The sequence below is a fragment of the Hydractinia symbiolongicarpus genome, chromosome 2 (assembly GCF_029227915.1).
Source record: "Hydractinia symbiolongicarpus strain clone_291-10 chromosome 2, HSymV2.1, whole genome shotgun sequence".
Taxonomy (NCBI): Eukaryota; Metazoa; Cnidaria; class Hydrozoa; order Anthoathecata; family Hydractiniidae; genus Hydractinia; species Hydractinia symbiolongicarpus.
In genome coordinates, this window is record NC_079876.1 from 16,908,644 (window position 1) to 16,924,001 (window position 15,358).

General features: G+C 31.7%; 1 protein-coding gene and 1 long non-coding RNA gene across 7 annotated transcripts in view; one reads left to right on the top strand and one right to left on the bottom strand.

The window, feature by feature from the left end:
• The window catches only part of LOC130629701 (uncharacterized), a 105,815-nt gene extending 100,439 nt beyond the window's left edge, over nt 1-5,376 (top strand). For all 6 annotated transcript variants that reach the window (XM_057443013.1, XM_057443008.1, XM_057443010.1 and 3 more), the window contains 3 exons: nt 3,178-3,656; nt 4,632-4,692; nt 4,781-5,376. In XM_057443013.1, the coding sequence (XP_057298996.1) occupies nt 3,178-3,656; nt 4,632-4,646 (494 nt within the window). In that variant the 3' untranslated portion in view covers nt 4,647-4,692; nt 4,781-5,376. The remainder of the gene's footprint in view (nt 1-3,177; nt 3,657-4,631; nt 4,693-4,780) is intronic.
• Nucleotides 5,377-7,802: 2,426 nt separating this feature from the next.
• LOC130629709 (uncharacterized) lies at nt 7,803-15,344 on the bottom strand. The gene is made up of 2 exons (XR_008982010.1): nt 15,237-15,344; nt 7,803-7,844 (listed from the first exon to the last, which is right to left on the bottom strand). It is a non-coding gene; the product is annotated as an uncharacterized LOC130629709 (long non-coding RNA).
• Nucleotides 15,345-15,358: the final 14 nt, after the last annotated feature.

Here is a 15,358-nt window from a genome sequence, read left to right on the forward strand (position 1 = left end):
TTTATTTTTCAATATTTTTATGTCTAATACACAGCTTAAACAACACAAAGCAATAAAATTTTGTTTCGTACGAAAAAATGCATACCGTATTTCCCGCATATAACCCTCATTTCATATAAGCCGCAGCTATTCAAGATAACAGATAACCCAACAACATTAGATAACGCATCCCTTCGTGTAAACCATATTTTGCGATAAGAAAAAATCAATCGGTGTGTTTTTCTTTGTTATACAAGAATACATGACAAGAAAATATAAAACTTATCCCACATAATAATTTCGTACGAATTTCGTAAAAATCGATAATTCAACTTGGCCTGTTACAGAAGGGTGTCAATAAAAGTGATACGAAACCTCACTTGGTATTAATAAAGTATATTTTCCATATTTTCCATATTAACCCATACTTTTCATCATTGTCGATAGAAGAAATTTTGTTCAAATATTGCCATTAATTTTATTATCTTATGGTTGCTCGATTTATTCAAATCATATATTTAGCACAAATTATTAATAATTTAAAAGTAAATAAGAGCAATTCCCTAAAATTCAATTCCCCCTCACAGCAAACTCGTCCTTACAATCAAGCCATGAGCACAAAGCTGGCGTGGTTAACATCCTAAATATTACAAAAATTAATTATATTTGTTCGTGTGAGTGAGGTCATTTGCGCCTAAAACAAAAGATTTCCCTATATTGATCACGTGAGCGAAGAACAATAGAATTACCCAATCAAAGAGCGCAGTCAGTATTATGATGCCAGAAAAATCGTGTGAGACCCAGCGTAATTTAGGGTGAAACACCTTAAGTAAAATTAAATAAAAGTCTCCTGGCTGAGTGTAGTTTATATTTTTCGTAAATTTCAAAGATACGGTATGTGGTGTGAAATTCTTTAATTAAACCTGTTTATAATTTTTTATCTAACGTAATGGCACACAAATTTGGAACAAGGGATTTCTATAGATATCCAAGATAAAATTTTATTTTTAAACTCAGATGCAAACTTCGCAAAAGAAGATTGTACTTTGCGTGTCAGTACCGGACAACTCAACACGTGTATGCAAAGGGAGAACGTCCTTTTGAGACCTACCTTGACCGACAAACCGAATTGGGCGGCAAATTAGCAGCGAAATATTTTTTTGATTTTAACGGGAAACAAAAAACGTTTGGCGAATTTAAGATGCTGTATTTAAGCGGTCTTGTGGGTATTAAAAACAAGACAATTATTTTGAATTCTTGAAAGTAATGTGTTTTTTTTAAGAATAAACACTGAATATTGCAGTCTGATTAGTTAAAAGTTTACATCAAAATATTTCGCCGCTAAATAGTAAGAACTGTTTCTACTTTACACCGAAGCGAATTTTTCCAAGCACAATCAAAACAAACAAGAAACCGCGGTCGGTTTAAAATCATACTTATCGAAAAGACATTTCATTGTAAACGTTCCGACCAAGAATAGAAGAATTATCGCTAGTATACCAATCTGGACATTAGTGGAGAAAATAATTAGCTACTGTATCCAGTTGCATCGGTTGCATGTGCATGTAAATTTTGCATTAGAAGGTGAATAATTTAACTCACATCAAATTGTTCATAAAAATAATTAAGTTAGGTTTTAAGTTAGTTACAATATAGTAATGAACAACTTCTTTTTTAAGTTGCTCATAATTGAAAATTCTTCCTAATAGAAATCATGAGAAAAAACACAATTACAAGCAAATCAACAAGTCATTTCATGGTAATATTTAAGTCGGTTAGTTTTGTTTTACCAATATCCTGAAGCTGTTCTCATTTTATTTTCAATTTTTGCAATACCTAAGTCTCATGTTCTTTAAAAATTGTGCTTATAAAAACCCGCGCAGTTTTAACCCATCGCGTGTCAGAGAAACATCTTTGAAATATTCGTGCAGACGAAATCGAATATATTGAGTACAGTCGTTCTATTTTTATCACTATATCATACTCAACCAAAACGAATATGTTTCATTCAGCAAATAATGTTGATAGAAACTGGTCGTGTGAGGTGAGAGAAATTTTAATTTTGATAAAAGCAGCAACTAGTTTTTATTATACATTATTTTTATTCATGAGAAATCTGTTCACAATTAACGGAGTATTTACTAAGAGCTGTGTAATTTTAATTTATTTTTACAATTTTTACTGAAAAAACTAAGAAACTCTTTTTGCGTGCTTGAGATTATTTTCTACCTTTATCCTGCACTTTTCTCCATACAATCTGAAGAAAGCGTTATTTGTTCATTTGTTAGGTAAGCACAAGGAGTGCAAAATAAAAAGTAGAAGTTCAGTATTAATATTTAGTGAAGTTTTTTCTTTGTTCGTAAGAAACAAAATAAAGTCATGAAATAAACATACTAGCCAGCCTCGGTTTTAGGGATTTATCGCCGTCTTCCCACATGCCATATAGATAAAAAATCCCTGGAATCGAGAGTGCTAGACTAGGCAATATTGATATTTGGTAAAGTTTCTCTTTTGTTCTTAAGAAGCCAAATAGAGTCGTGGAATAAGCATACTAGCCACCCTCGTTATCAGAGATTTTTGCCTTTTCGCTATAAAACATCCCTGGGGACGAGAGTGCTACACTAGGCAATATTAATATTTGGTACATTTTTCCCCTTGTTTTGAAAAAGGCTAAATAAGTCATGAAATAAACAGCTAGCCATCCTATTCTCCAGGGATCTTTACCTTTCCGTTCTTTTCCCGCATAAGAAATAGATAAAAAAAATCCCCGGGGACGAAAGTGCTAGACTAGGTTGGTTTATAAAAACGCATTACCTATATAGAAAATATAGAATACCTATATTTACCTCCGAGATTTTTATGAAAAATGTCATGTGAAATTATTTTAACAGGCGAAAAATTTTAGGGTCTCGACTTTAACTGAAACATTTCCGTGGTTCATACAAGTAAAACAATTTCCTCCTGATGCAAATTATCCTATACATGATGACGTCAACATATTAATATTAACTTGAATAAAAATAAATTATTACTATACTTTTTGTTTCTGTGTTTTCACAATTACTTTTTTTATGTTTAATACATTATAAAATGTTTTACAATAAAAAAAAGTATTTAATGATGTCATAAGTTTTTCGTTATCATGTTTCATTAATTTATAAATTTATAATTTTTATTCATTTATTATTTTATTTTTAGATATCGAGAAAATTATTGACACTAACGATATCAAGAAATTGAAAAAATTACTATCCATTCATCCAAACATCGTTCACATGAGAGGTGAATATGAACAAACACCATTGTTGTGGACAGTATGGAAGACCAATACATCAATGGTGGAAATACTCATCTCATATGGGAGTGATGTTTGGGCGGAAAATAGATTGAAACGAAACAGTTATCATTTGGCTGCAACGAGTGGTCGTCACACAATATTAGATATGTTATGTCGACATGATGTAACAAACATCAACCGTGGAAATGTTGTCAACCGCACACCATTACATGAAGCTGCAATTAATGGTAACATCTCATGTGTTGATGTTTTGTTACGTTATGAAAATATTGATGTGACGATCGAAGATTATCTTGGAGAAACAGCTTATGATGTTGCTGGAGCATGGAAGAATGAACAAAACCGGGAAATAATAAGACGAAAAATAAAAGAATACGAAGTAAGTTATTAAGTTGATTTAATAAATTAGAAAGAAGAATAAATTTGTATTTTATTTTAATTTGAAAATAATAAGGATTAAATAAATGTTTAAATAAATATTTAGGTATGGAATGTTTTTATTTTTTTAAATTTTGGTGCGAAGAAATTAAAAGTTAATAAATTAGAAAGAATAATGAATTTTTATTTCTTTTAATTTGATAATAATGAGGATAAATGAAAGTTAAAAAACGAATGTAATGATTTGCAATAATAAAAGAATGGATGATTTTTATTTGAGTGAAGTAAACTATTTAAAAAATTTGTTAATACAAATTGAAGGATATAATGAATCCAAATTTAAGAAACTTAAGAATAAAATGTTGAATGTCAAAAATATTTTTGTATAACAAATTGGATAAAATGAATAAAATACTTAAGAATAAAATGTTAAGGTTGTCAAGTAGATTATTGTGACAGTCCAAAGTAGGAAGTATTTTTAATAAAAAATAGTGAATAATTATAGCTGTTAATAATTCTGATAGCATTAATTTTTATGTATGTAAAAATAATGAGAGGAGATACTGTAATAAAGAAAAGATAAGTATATATTATAACGAAATTAAAAATAATAAATTTTATAAGAGAAAAAGAAGAAGTAAAAATACAATTTCGAACCCAGACTGTTTTTTATTTTACATCTTCTGAAATTGATTGTTATTATTGTTAGCATGAATTAAACATTATAGATGTGAAAATATTTAAAATAAAAGATATTTAAAACATTTAAAATAAGAATGACACGATGTTAAACTTTTTTTTCGTAATCCGAAATTATTTTATTTTTTGCATAGCGATTGTACAAATTTCGCGTTATAAAAGGATTTTATGAACAAATTGACAGATTGTCTCTCATTTAGAAGACATGGCCATGACGATGGCTGTTCTAATACTTAGGTAGCTATACTTTGAAATAACAAATCTTTTTATCTTTCAGGACATGACGAAGTGAATATTTCAAATGATTTTGTTTTGAAAAACAACAATCAGTTTGTGAGGTGAGACGGTACTTTATACAATTGGATATATTTCTCTTTTGTTATTTCTATTTTTAACTTTCTCTCATGAAATTTATTTATTTTTTAGATGAGGAACGAGTTATTTTTTATTTTATATTGTAATAAATTTATTTGTAGTAAAACGTACTGAAAATTTTTCTGTTCGATTTTTATCAAGCCTGGTTTCGTTTATATTTCATTCAGGAAGCGACACATGTCAAAGGTCACGTGTTTTTTTAACTGTCTGAAACTTGCCGCATGGTGCAATGTAGAGTAAATCTTATTACAAACATCAACTGATATACTTTCTCAACCTCGTCCCCAAGTCTTGTTAGGCCTTTTATTTTTGAAGGCCTGAACAAGGCCCTGGCCCTGGCTGGTCACGTGACGACAGAATACCCACGTATAGTGGGTATTTTGAAAATAATTATTTGTCTCGCTCTTCCAAAATATACACAAGCAGTCAAGAAAAAAATAAAAGAACTGACAGAATTATTTAGAATGGTTAAAATAATATTAATAAGAAAAAAATATATATATATTTTAATATAAATATTTTTATCTAAATATTTTTATATAAATATTTTTTACATTGTAAAAACTATTTTTATATACTTATAATAATATTATTTAATGTATAAAACTGTTAATAAATATTGTATAATATATTAAACATTCACACTTGCTTACCTGTTTTTAATTTCAAGTACTTCTCCCCCTTTTTTATAAACTTCCTCCCATTTTAAAAAAGTTCATCTTATCCTGATTATACTGAAGAATAGCAATTTAACATTTATTAAGTAAAATTCGAAATAATAAAGCAAATATAAAGACACATTTTCTTGTGTTTACATGATACTCGTCAAAAGCTGCCATTATATGGTATTTTTTTTTGTGGGATGAAATCCAGATTGACGTCATCTCCTAGATGGTAAAAGAAACCCCATGAACATGTTGCCACAAAACTCATAAAACATTTTTGTGAATAATTATAAAATTAATGTCTAAGACAAATAGAAGTAGTGCCAAAAAGCATTCTTTCTTTTCAGCCTCCCAACAGGTAAGAATCAACGAGTTGCGTGAACCATCCTCGTCCCCAGGATTTGTTGCCTGATAAGTCAAATCCGCTAGCGCTCGGGCTACATCTCAATAAGGCAAGAACCCCTGGGGACGTGGTTGTGCGTGGAGCCATTAACAGGGTAGATACTTTTTCAAAACGAGTATAATATAAGATGAACACTTCACCGGATGTTTTGATCAACGCTTTTAAAAAGCCTGTGGTAAATTTTAATCATAGTAAATACAGTCCTGCGCAAATTTCAGCATAGATCTTGCGCCAGTTTCAATATGCACTCGTCTTTTACGTTGCACCTAGGGCTTCCCTTATTATAATACAGGAATTTACGGACTTCTATTTTGATCTGCGCGTTATTTTTGCTTGCCGGAACCTTTGCCCGTTTGCGTGAGTTCCATCCTCGATCACAGGACATGTGATGATCAACGCTATCTGAATCAAAAACGTTTGCTGAGTTAAACTGTGTAAACAACAAAAACTCTGTCCATGTGGGCATTGCTATACATTTTCTACACTTTTGCGGACTTTTCCGAGAGGGAAGTAGCAAAATAAGTTATTGCTCATCTCCAGTACCTGTTACAATCTCATCTTCAAACAAAACAAAACAACCGTATGATATATATAAAACCGCTTATCTATGTGGGTATGGTGACATGATCCATCGATTTGGGAGATCCGTTCTAGAACTAAGTATGATTTCAAACTTCGTGTAAATTTGATTTATCAGCATTTTAAGTACAAATTGCGCGACCTCAAAAATTGCTTAGCTTTAATAAAGCTCAGAGAGTATGCTGATGCTGGTCATGAGTAAAATTCTGCTGGGGATTATTTGTTGATGGAACTATCCGTCCAATATGTCAAACCAAAAGATGTCAACAAGCTATATACAATGGCAATAAACAGATATATTCTTTTAAATTTTAAAGCGTTGTTGGACTAAACGGTTAAATTGCGAGTTTGTATGGACCTACGGAGGGTAGGAGACGCGATTGTGCTCTTTTGAATACTTCCGGATTACTTCAAAGTTTACAACATTCACATTCTCCTCATGAACAGTTATTGTGCATTTATGGTTATCCTGCATACCTCATTCGTCCACAAATACTATGGCCCTTTAAGGATGCGAATATACTACTAATCAAAGACCGTTAAATGAGGCCATGAGCAAAGTGAGAATATCTGTGAATGTATATTTGGTGACATTGTGAATTACTCGCATTTTTAGAAAAAGTTGAAGATAGGCTTGAGTGCTGCTGGAAAAATGAATTCACTTTGTGCACTTCTTCATGATGTATTCAGAATTCTCAAAGTTCTCTGGAGTTTATGGGTTTATGTTAAGAAAATTTTGTACCATATTCGTTTAAAATCTTTGCAACGTCAGTGCAAAAATAACTTTTATATTCCATGCAAAGAACACGATTTCATGTAAAGTATTCACAAACTTTCTTTTGTGTAAATTCTTTGAAATATCACGATACAATGTAAGAACTACGTTTATATTTCACACACAGAACACGAGTTCGTGTAAAGTATTCACGAACTTTCTTTTGTGTAAATTATTGATACAATGTAAGAACTACGTTTATATTTTACACATAGAACACGAGTTCGTGTAAAGTATTCACAAACTTTCTTTTGTGGGAATTTTTTGAAATATAACGATACAATGTAAGAACTACGTTTATATTTTACACACAGAACACGAGTTCGTGTAAAGTATTCACGAACTTTCTTTTGTGTAAATTTTTTGAAATATTACGATACAATGTAAGAACTACGTTTATATTTTACACACAGTGCACGAGTTCGTGTAAAGTATTCACAAACTTTCTAGTTGGTCTAGATACATTTCGGAATATTATGTTAAAGAAAGAAAATAGATTTACTTGAGAAAGAAAAAAAACTCCTAAATGGCGACTTGGAAATAACTTTTTGTGTGAACCAGTACTTTCTAAGGTATTTTCCAGAATATAAAAAAACATTTTGAGGGGGTGTATACAAACTCACAAATTCTAGATGAATAAATTCGTAATACCTTCTTCAAACGTGTAGATTTTTGTGAGTAGGCTGTTTAGCTCTAAATAACAACAAAAACAACAACATATTACTTCCTACAAAAACAAATTAGCGATTTTCATCTCTATATATGATTACAATCTATCCTGCACATTAATACGCGCCATTTGAAATGGAAAGCATTTACTATGCACGTGTTAAGGTACCCAGGATATATGAAACACGCATTACCCAAATTGATGTAAAATAAAACTATGTAAGATAAATTTGTTATCGAATAGCATTTCGACTTACCGGCTCTCAAGGCTCAGAAGAACAAACAAAAAAACCACAACCTTCACATCTCTGCAGTAATAAGGTCTAGTTCCGAATTTGTACCAAAAAGGTTTTTACTTTTCTTGTCTGTTGTATGAGAACAATTTCATTTTAAAGCACAGTTATTATTTACCCAGGATAGCCTTTTCAGTTTCTAATAACGCTAAATGTGCTATTTTGCTTTTAAAGCTCTAATTTGAGCTATGAAAAACATTTAAGCACAATAGCTGCTTGTTTAACCCTATTCGGTCCGGGTTTTTTTTTAATAACTCTTTATATTATGTTGCATGGCTAGAATACTTATTGAGTTTCAATATTTATCTATTAGACACCTGCATGCAAATTTTGTCATGATAATTTGATATTCTATCTGAATGTCCTTATTTGAAAAGCATAGAACTATTATAAAATTTTGAATAACGTCATAAGTATTACAAACTAGTCGATAAGGCCCGTGGAAAAATCCACTGAGGCAGGATAAAAATTTTGATGACGTCAGCAACCTACCATTAATAATTTAGAAGTTTTGTTTTCACGTTGCATCTATCGTGTAGAGATTAAAGCGCTGATCAAGAAAATGTATATGATCATGTGCTTTTGATATGAGCAGTTAATGAAATATAAGGAGAGTTTTAAAAATTTAAATCAGCAATGGCCTCATCAAGATCGAAAAATTTTTTTTATAAATTTGTATACCTATTGCCTTCATCATATAGATCTTGAAACGCTGATCAAAAAAATGTATAGGATTATGTACTTTTGACAAACGGTTGCAGAGATATCAAGGTTTAGAGGTTTTTTGATGACGTCATCAACCCGTCCATTCAGGAACGGATTCGGGGACCCAGGTTTGGAAAACTCACCCAAATTGGTCCTAGGTGCTCCCTAGTTACCTACGCAGTGAAAAAATCATTGACGTCACCACCTCGTTTCCAAGTTATTTGGCCTCTAAATTTTAGGTGCACTGTAATGGCTTCATTAATTTAATATAGGATATTGACGTTAAAGTAGTGTTATTGACATCGCGCCGTAACGTCAGAAAATTTAACATATTAGACATAAGTTTTTCGGCAACATCAAAGGAAAATGAAGACATCCACTTTGCCTGTTACAAACAGACACAGTCTCTGTATTATTATAAGAGACTAGCTACGCCTTTTCTTTTTTCCTTATATCAGAATATAAGATAAAGCTAGCTAGCTTTCATCGGTCAAAAATGTACAAAATAGTACATAAAGCTATACACCGTTTATTAGCTTGGTATTAAAGAGCATGTCATGAAAAGCACAAGCTGTTTATTGTTTACTAGTCGATAAGGCCCGTTGAAAAATCCACTTAGGCAGAAGGACAATGGAAAAATAGGTTGTTTTAGATTTTTTGTTGACGTCAGCAGTGCAATTACAAAAATTTTTGGCGAAATATAGTTTATTCGTTGTCTGTACTGTGCAGAGGTATAAACGCTGACTAAGAAAATGTATATGATCATGTCTTTTTGATAAGCGGTTAATGAGATATAACGGTAAATTTTGCTGACGTCAACAATGGCCAGTCAAACCCCCAAAAAATTTTTTAAAAAAATTTGTATACCTGCTGCCTTTATTGTATACGTCTTGAAACGCTGATCAAGAAAATGTATAGGATCGCGTATTTTTGACAAACGGTTGCAGAGATATTAGGGTTCGAAGGTTTTTTGGCGACGTCATCAAGCCGTCCATTCCGAAACGGATTCGGGGACCTAAGTTTGGGAAACTTACCCAAAGTGGTCCCTAGTTACCTACGAAGGAGATGACGTCAGTTATTTCCACTCGTTTCCAAGTTATTTAGCCTTAAATTTAATCTTAATATACTTTCCTTTGACGTCAATATTGCTCTAACGTCAAAGTTTGCTAATTTACAGAACAAATTTCTGCACTCAAAGTTTTAAGTGCATTGTAATGGCTTCACTAATCTTAATTAACTTTCCTTTGACGTCAATACTATTTTATCGGTAAAGTTTGGTAAATTACAGAACAATTTTATAGGCGATGTTTTATAGAATTTGTTAAAGAAAATTTTGAAGAATGTAATCCACTTTGCAAAAGTGACAGAAAGACACACGGAATTAGCGTATTACTAGCCGAATTCCCGTGGAAGAATCCACTGAATCTTTCATTAAACCGATGTAAGGGATACCAAACAAAAATATACAACACAGTAATTTGAATTTTCAAAACTCACATTTCAACCTCGACCCCGGGCTCTTTGTCTCTTTTATAACGGGATGGCAAAAAGAGAAAAAGCCCTGGGATCGAGGTTGCTCACAATCTGCATTATTATATATTTATAAACGCTGAAACAAAACATCTAAAAATATAAGCATGTGCAACAAAAAAAGTTATAAAAAAAATTATGAATTAAAAATGGAAAATGTCCAAAAAAATCAAAGGCGTCTAACAACCGTTAAGTAAAAAGCGAAATACGCTAAAACTATGTACTTGCTTTGCCATTCCAGAAGTACACCGGGGAAAAAAGGATACCAAACATTAAAAAATAATCCAACATTTTTCGTTAAGTCATACAAAATCAGCTATTCAGTCTATTGCATACGGCAAACCTTCCAAAGTTATACTCAAAATATAAGAAATTAATAGTTAAAAAACACATAAAAGAGAAATATAAAAACTTGAATCATTTGGTATATTGTATATCTACTGAAATATTTCAATCCAAAATATTAAAAGAACAGTTTGCTTTAACAGACCCAAACTTATAATCAAGAAAATCACGCATAAAATCAAAGAAGATAACAATGCAGTGTTTTCGAATTTAAGAATCGAATAATATTTCAAACGATCGTAACGTGGCAGATGTAAACATTGATTTAACTTTGTTTACATTTAGGTTTATTATAACGACATCAACACTTTAACAATTTAAGTTTAGGTTTTAGGTTTGTTACACAATGGGTAGTGTTAAAAACAGTAACAACGGAAAAATTACTTTTTACATTTTATGTAAATTCTTCTCTAGGATATACACGCTGTTTTTATAAGAATAGTGGGTTTTAGTTTCAGCCTCGATGTTCTTAACTTTTTTGACAAATGCTATCCTCATTATTCTCAATATGCTCTTAGAATGACTATGGCGTGAAAATACCTCTAATGCCTCAATAAAATAAAGCATGCTGTAAGTTACTTGCCATTGCATGGACACAAAAAAGTTCAGTTAGTTTGATATACAATAAAAAAAGTAACCTTCTAATCAATTTTGTGCGTCATACAAATGTTCATATTTAAACTATCAGGCTCAGACATATTCTTAGGACATTCTAAACTTCTGGTCTATTTTTCAGAGTATATTCTTTACAAAATAAGTGCTTCAAGAAAATATTTTCCGGCTCAAGACACAACAACAATCTTAATATTTAAGGAAAAAAATAGCTCTGAAAGAAACGGTTAAAATATCGTTATACACCAAGATTCATTTTTCTATCAAATAATTTAAACAACACACCTGCTTTTCGTTCGCTTTCTCAGTTAGGTCGCTAGCTAGGGTTCTTTGAATAAAAGTTCAATCATTTTTTACTTCGATTACTATATTTCGCTTCATCCCAAAGAGAACGAATTGAAAATGTATAGCTACAATTGTCTGATGCATTTCCAATAAATTCTTTTTGTGATATCATATCATCGTATGTCTTTCTTCGTTTTGAAAATATTTTTTCAACACCAGTTTGTTTTTTACATTTAAGATTCGAATTACATTCATATTCGAATGCGACACAACCTCGGTCCCAGACCACAAAAATGGAAAATAGAAAAACATATAAGCTTTAATCTAACCTTACAATGAGTAAACTTTATTTGAAATAACTTTTTTCAGGATAAATTTGAAAAACAGACAACCTTCTTCACATCGGTTTTCTTTTGTCAGTTGATAAACAACTTGTTTCCATGAGATACTGTGCGCACATGGTAAACCGGGGGTAAAATTAGATTATTTTAACCGCAACGGCCGAAAACGGCGCTGTAGCATAAATGACAAGGACCCCCTGTTTTCTCATTTGGCGGCTTACTTATTTTTTTAGTAAATTTTAGCGTACGGCCACGTCATAAGAATGTGACCCGTGATTTCTGTGTCGTGGACTCACAGTTTTACTCACGCAAGGGAATTAATATATAAGATTATAGAGATTATAAAATTCAGGAAAGGTGTTTCAGCCGTTTTATTTCAAGAGATACTTCCTCTTAATTTGCGAGCGTGGCAATCGACTAATTTGAAAAAATAATTTTTTATATGAAAAGTATATTAAAGTTGAGGACGGACTCGTTACATTTTCGGACTCAAAATAATAATAATAAAAGTAACAAAATGATAAGAATAAAAATTAAAGAAAAAAGTAACGAAAAATTGCTCATTTTTTTTTAAAGCAGTACTTGTGCCGTGTAAAGCATTAGACACCAGCATGCAAAATGTTTAGGTCCCATATCTTTCAGAGGCTTTGATATTGGCTATTACTCGAAACTACCCCTAAAAATCTCTTTGAAACCCTTATAATGGGGAAAATATAATAACTCTTGTTAAGATTATGTTTAGAACTTGAAACTTACAACACAACTTTGTTTTATCAAGAAGAAACATTTTGCATGTTTTAGTCACGTAGTTAATCCGATTTATCGATTTTTTCGGGTAAAATTTTAAATTTTTACCCGAAAATCGAAAAAAACGGATTTTCGGGCAATATTTGGCAATTTTTCATACGATCTATGTAAAAACCGGAAAATATGTTAGATAACTTTTATTTAGCTTTCAGAAACTTCAAACTGAATGTAAAAATTCGCTCTAGAACTAAAGTAATTGAATTTTAAGCAGATAGTGGTATTTTGAACAAATTTCAAGCTTTTGATTACGTCACAGAAAAAGTGCTAATGCAAGCAAAAATTTATTGCTGCCATTTTGTTCCCTTTGACATACTATAAGTGTGCCAAGTTTTATTCAATTTAGACAATCCTATGAAAGGTTATTGAGGGGGAGGGGAAGAGGGAATCCCCCCGGTCATAATATGTTCGAAAACCCCGGACCGAATAGGGTTAGGCTTCGTTTTCAATGGTGACTAATGCGAAATAACATAATTAATTTTTGAACATAATTTCTTAGTTCAAAGTGGAAACATGTATAGTTTGTGTTATTTCAAACTCAAAACTTCAAGTTTCATGAAACAACGTGAACTTGACATCTACATTTTTTTGGTACTGTTCCTCTTTACTTCATGAAATAAAGAAACATCAAAGGAATACTGATATTTTTATGCAAATATGAGTTGCAAAACATACAGTGTAAGAATTTTCGAGATAAATACGCTTTAAAAACACGTATTTAAGGTTTAAAAAAGAACATTTTATAATAAAAGTGAATTTGTTTTTTTCATTGGTGGAACGTTTGCAGAAAGGCCCCTGACGTGACTCGATCATCGATTGAACCCACAATCTTCCGCACTGGAGGCGAAAGCTCTACCACAAACCCACCATTTTATGGTGAATGCTCTGCCTCAAGGACACCAGTCGTTGAGGGTTAAGCATGTTTAATATTTTATTTATAACTTCGTTTACTTTTAATCCCCAAACATACTAAGGTATACCAGGTAACAATGCTTTTGAGATATCAAGATTTAAATTTTGTGAGAAAAGGTCCCATTTATTTTCCCATTTTTACTATTACTCGAAACTACCCCTAAAAATCTCTTTGAAACCCTTATAATGGGGAAAATATAATAACTCTTGTTAAGATTATGTTTAGAACTTGAAACTTACAACACAACTTTGTTTTATCAAGAAGAAACATTTTGCATGTTTTAGTCACGTAGTTAATCCGATTTATCGATTTTTTCGGGTAAAATTTTAAATTTTTACCCGAAAATCGAAAAAAACGGATTTTCGGGCAATATTTGGCAATTTTTCATACGATCTATGTAAAAACCGGAAAATATGTTAGATAACTTTTATTTAGCTTTCAGAAACTTCAAACTGAATGTAAAAATTCGCTCTAGAACTAAAGTAATTGAATTTTAAGCAGATAGTGGTATTTTGAACAAATTTCAAGCTTTTGATTACGTCACAGAAAAAGTGCTAATGCAAGCAAAAATTTATTGCTGCCATTTTGTTCCCTTTGACATACTATAAGTGTGCCAAGTTTTATTCAATTTAGACAATCCTATGAAAGGTTATTGAGGGGGAGGGGAAGAGGGAATCCCCCCGGTCATAATATGTTCGAAAACCCCGGACCGAATAGGGTTAGGCTTCGTTTTCAATGGTGACTAATGCGAAATAACATAATTAATTTTTGAACATAATTTCTTAGTTCAAAGTGGAAACATGTATAGTTTGTGTTATTTCAAACTCAAAACTTCAAGTTTCATGAAACAACGTGAACTTGACATCTACATTTTTTTGGTACTGTTCCTCTTTACTTCATGAAATAAAGAAACATCAAAGGAATACTGATATTTTTATGCAAATATGAGTTGCAAAACATACAGTGTAAGAATTTTCGAGATAAATACGCTTTAAAAACACGTATTTAAGGTTTAAAAAAGAACATTTTATAATAAAAGTGAATTTGTTTTTTTCATTGGTGGAACGTTTGCAGAAAGGCCCCTGACGTGACTCGATCATCGATTGAACCCACAATCTTCCGCACTGGAGGCGAAAGCTCTACCACAAACCCACCATTTTATGGTGAATGCTCTGCCTCAAGGACACCAGTCGTTGAGGGTTAAGCATGTTTAATATTTTATTTATAACTTCGTTTACTTTTAATCCCCAAACATACTAAGGTATACCAGGTAACAATGCTTTTGAGATATCAAGATTTAAATTTTGTGAGAAAAGGTCCCATTTATTTTCCCATTTTTTACCCAGTGCTTAATTAACCGCTCAATCTGAAGAAACACCGCTTTAACTTAGTGTCGAAAAGCGCCTAATGCCCAAGTATGCATTCACTCTGATTGAGTGTCCATGGTCTTTGACTGTGGGGCTATTTAAGCTAGTGGGTAAGCTGTGAATTAATACAACAAGTAAATAGTCAAGTAATTCCAAGATGTTACACATTTCCAAACAACGTGTAGTCTCAAAATGAGAATATTTATCAAATTCTGCATTACCTTGGTCATCAGCCTCTGCTTCCTTGTCTTTATTTTTTTCTTTGACTTCTCCTTCCTCTTTTTTCTTGCTTTTCCCTTCCTTTTTCTCTTTTTCTCGATCTTTTTCTTTTTCCTAAGGAAAT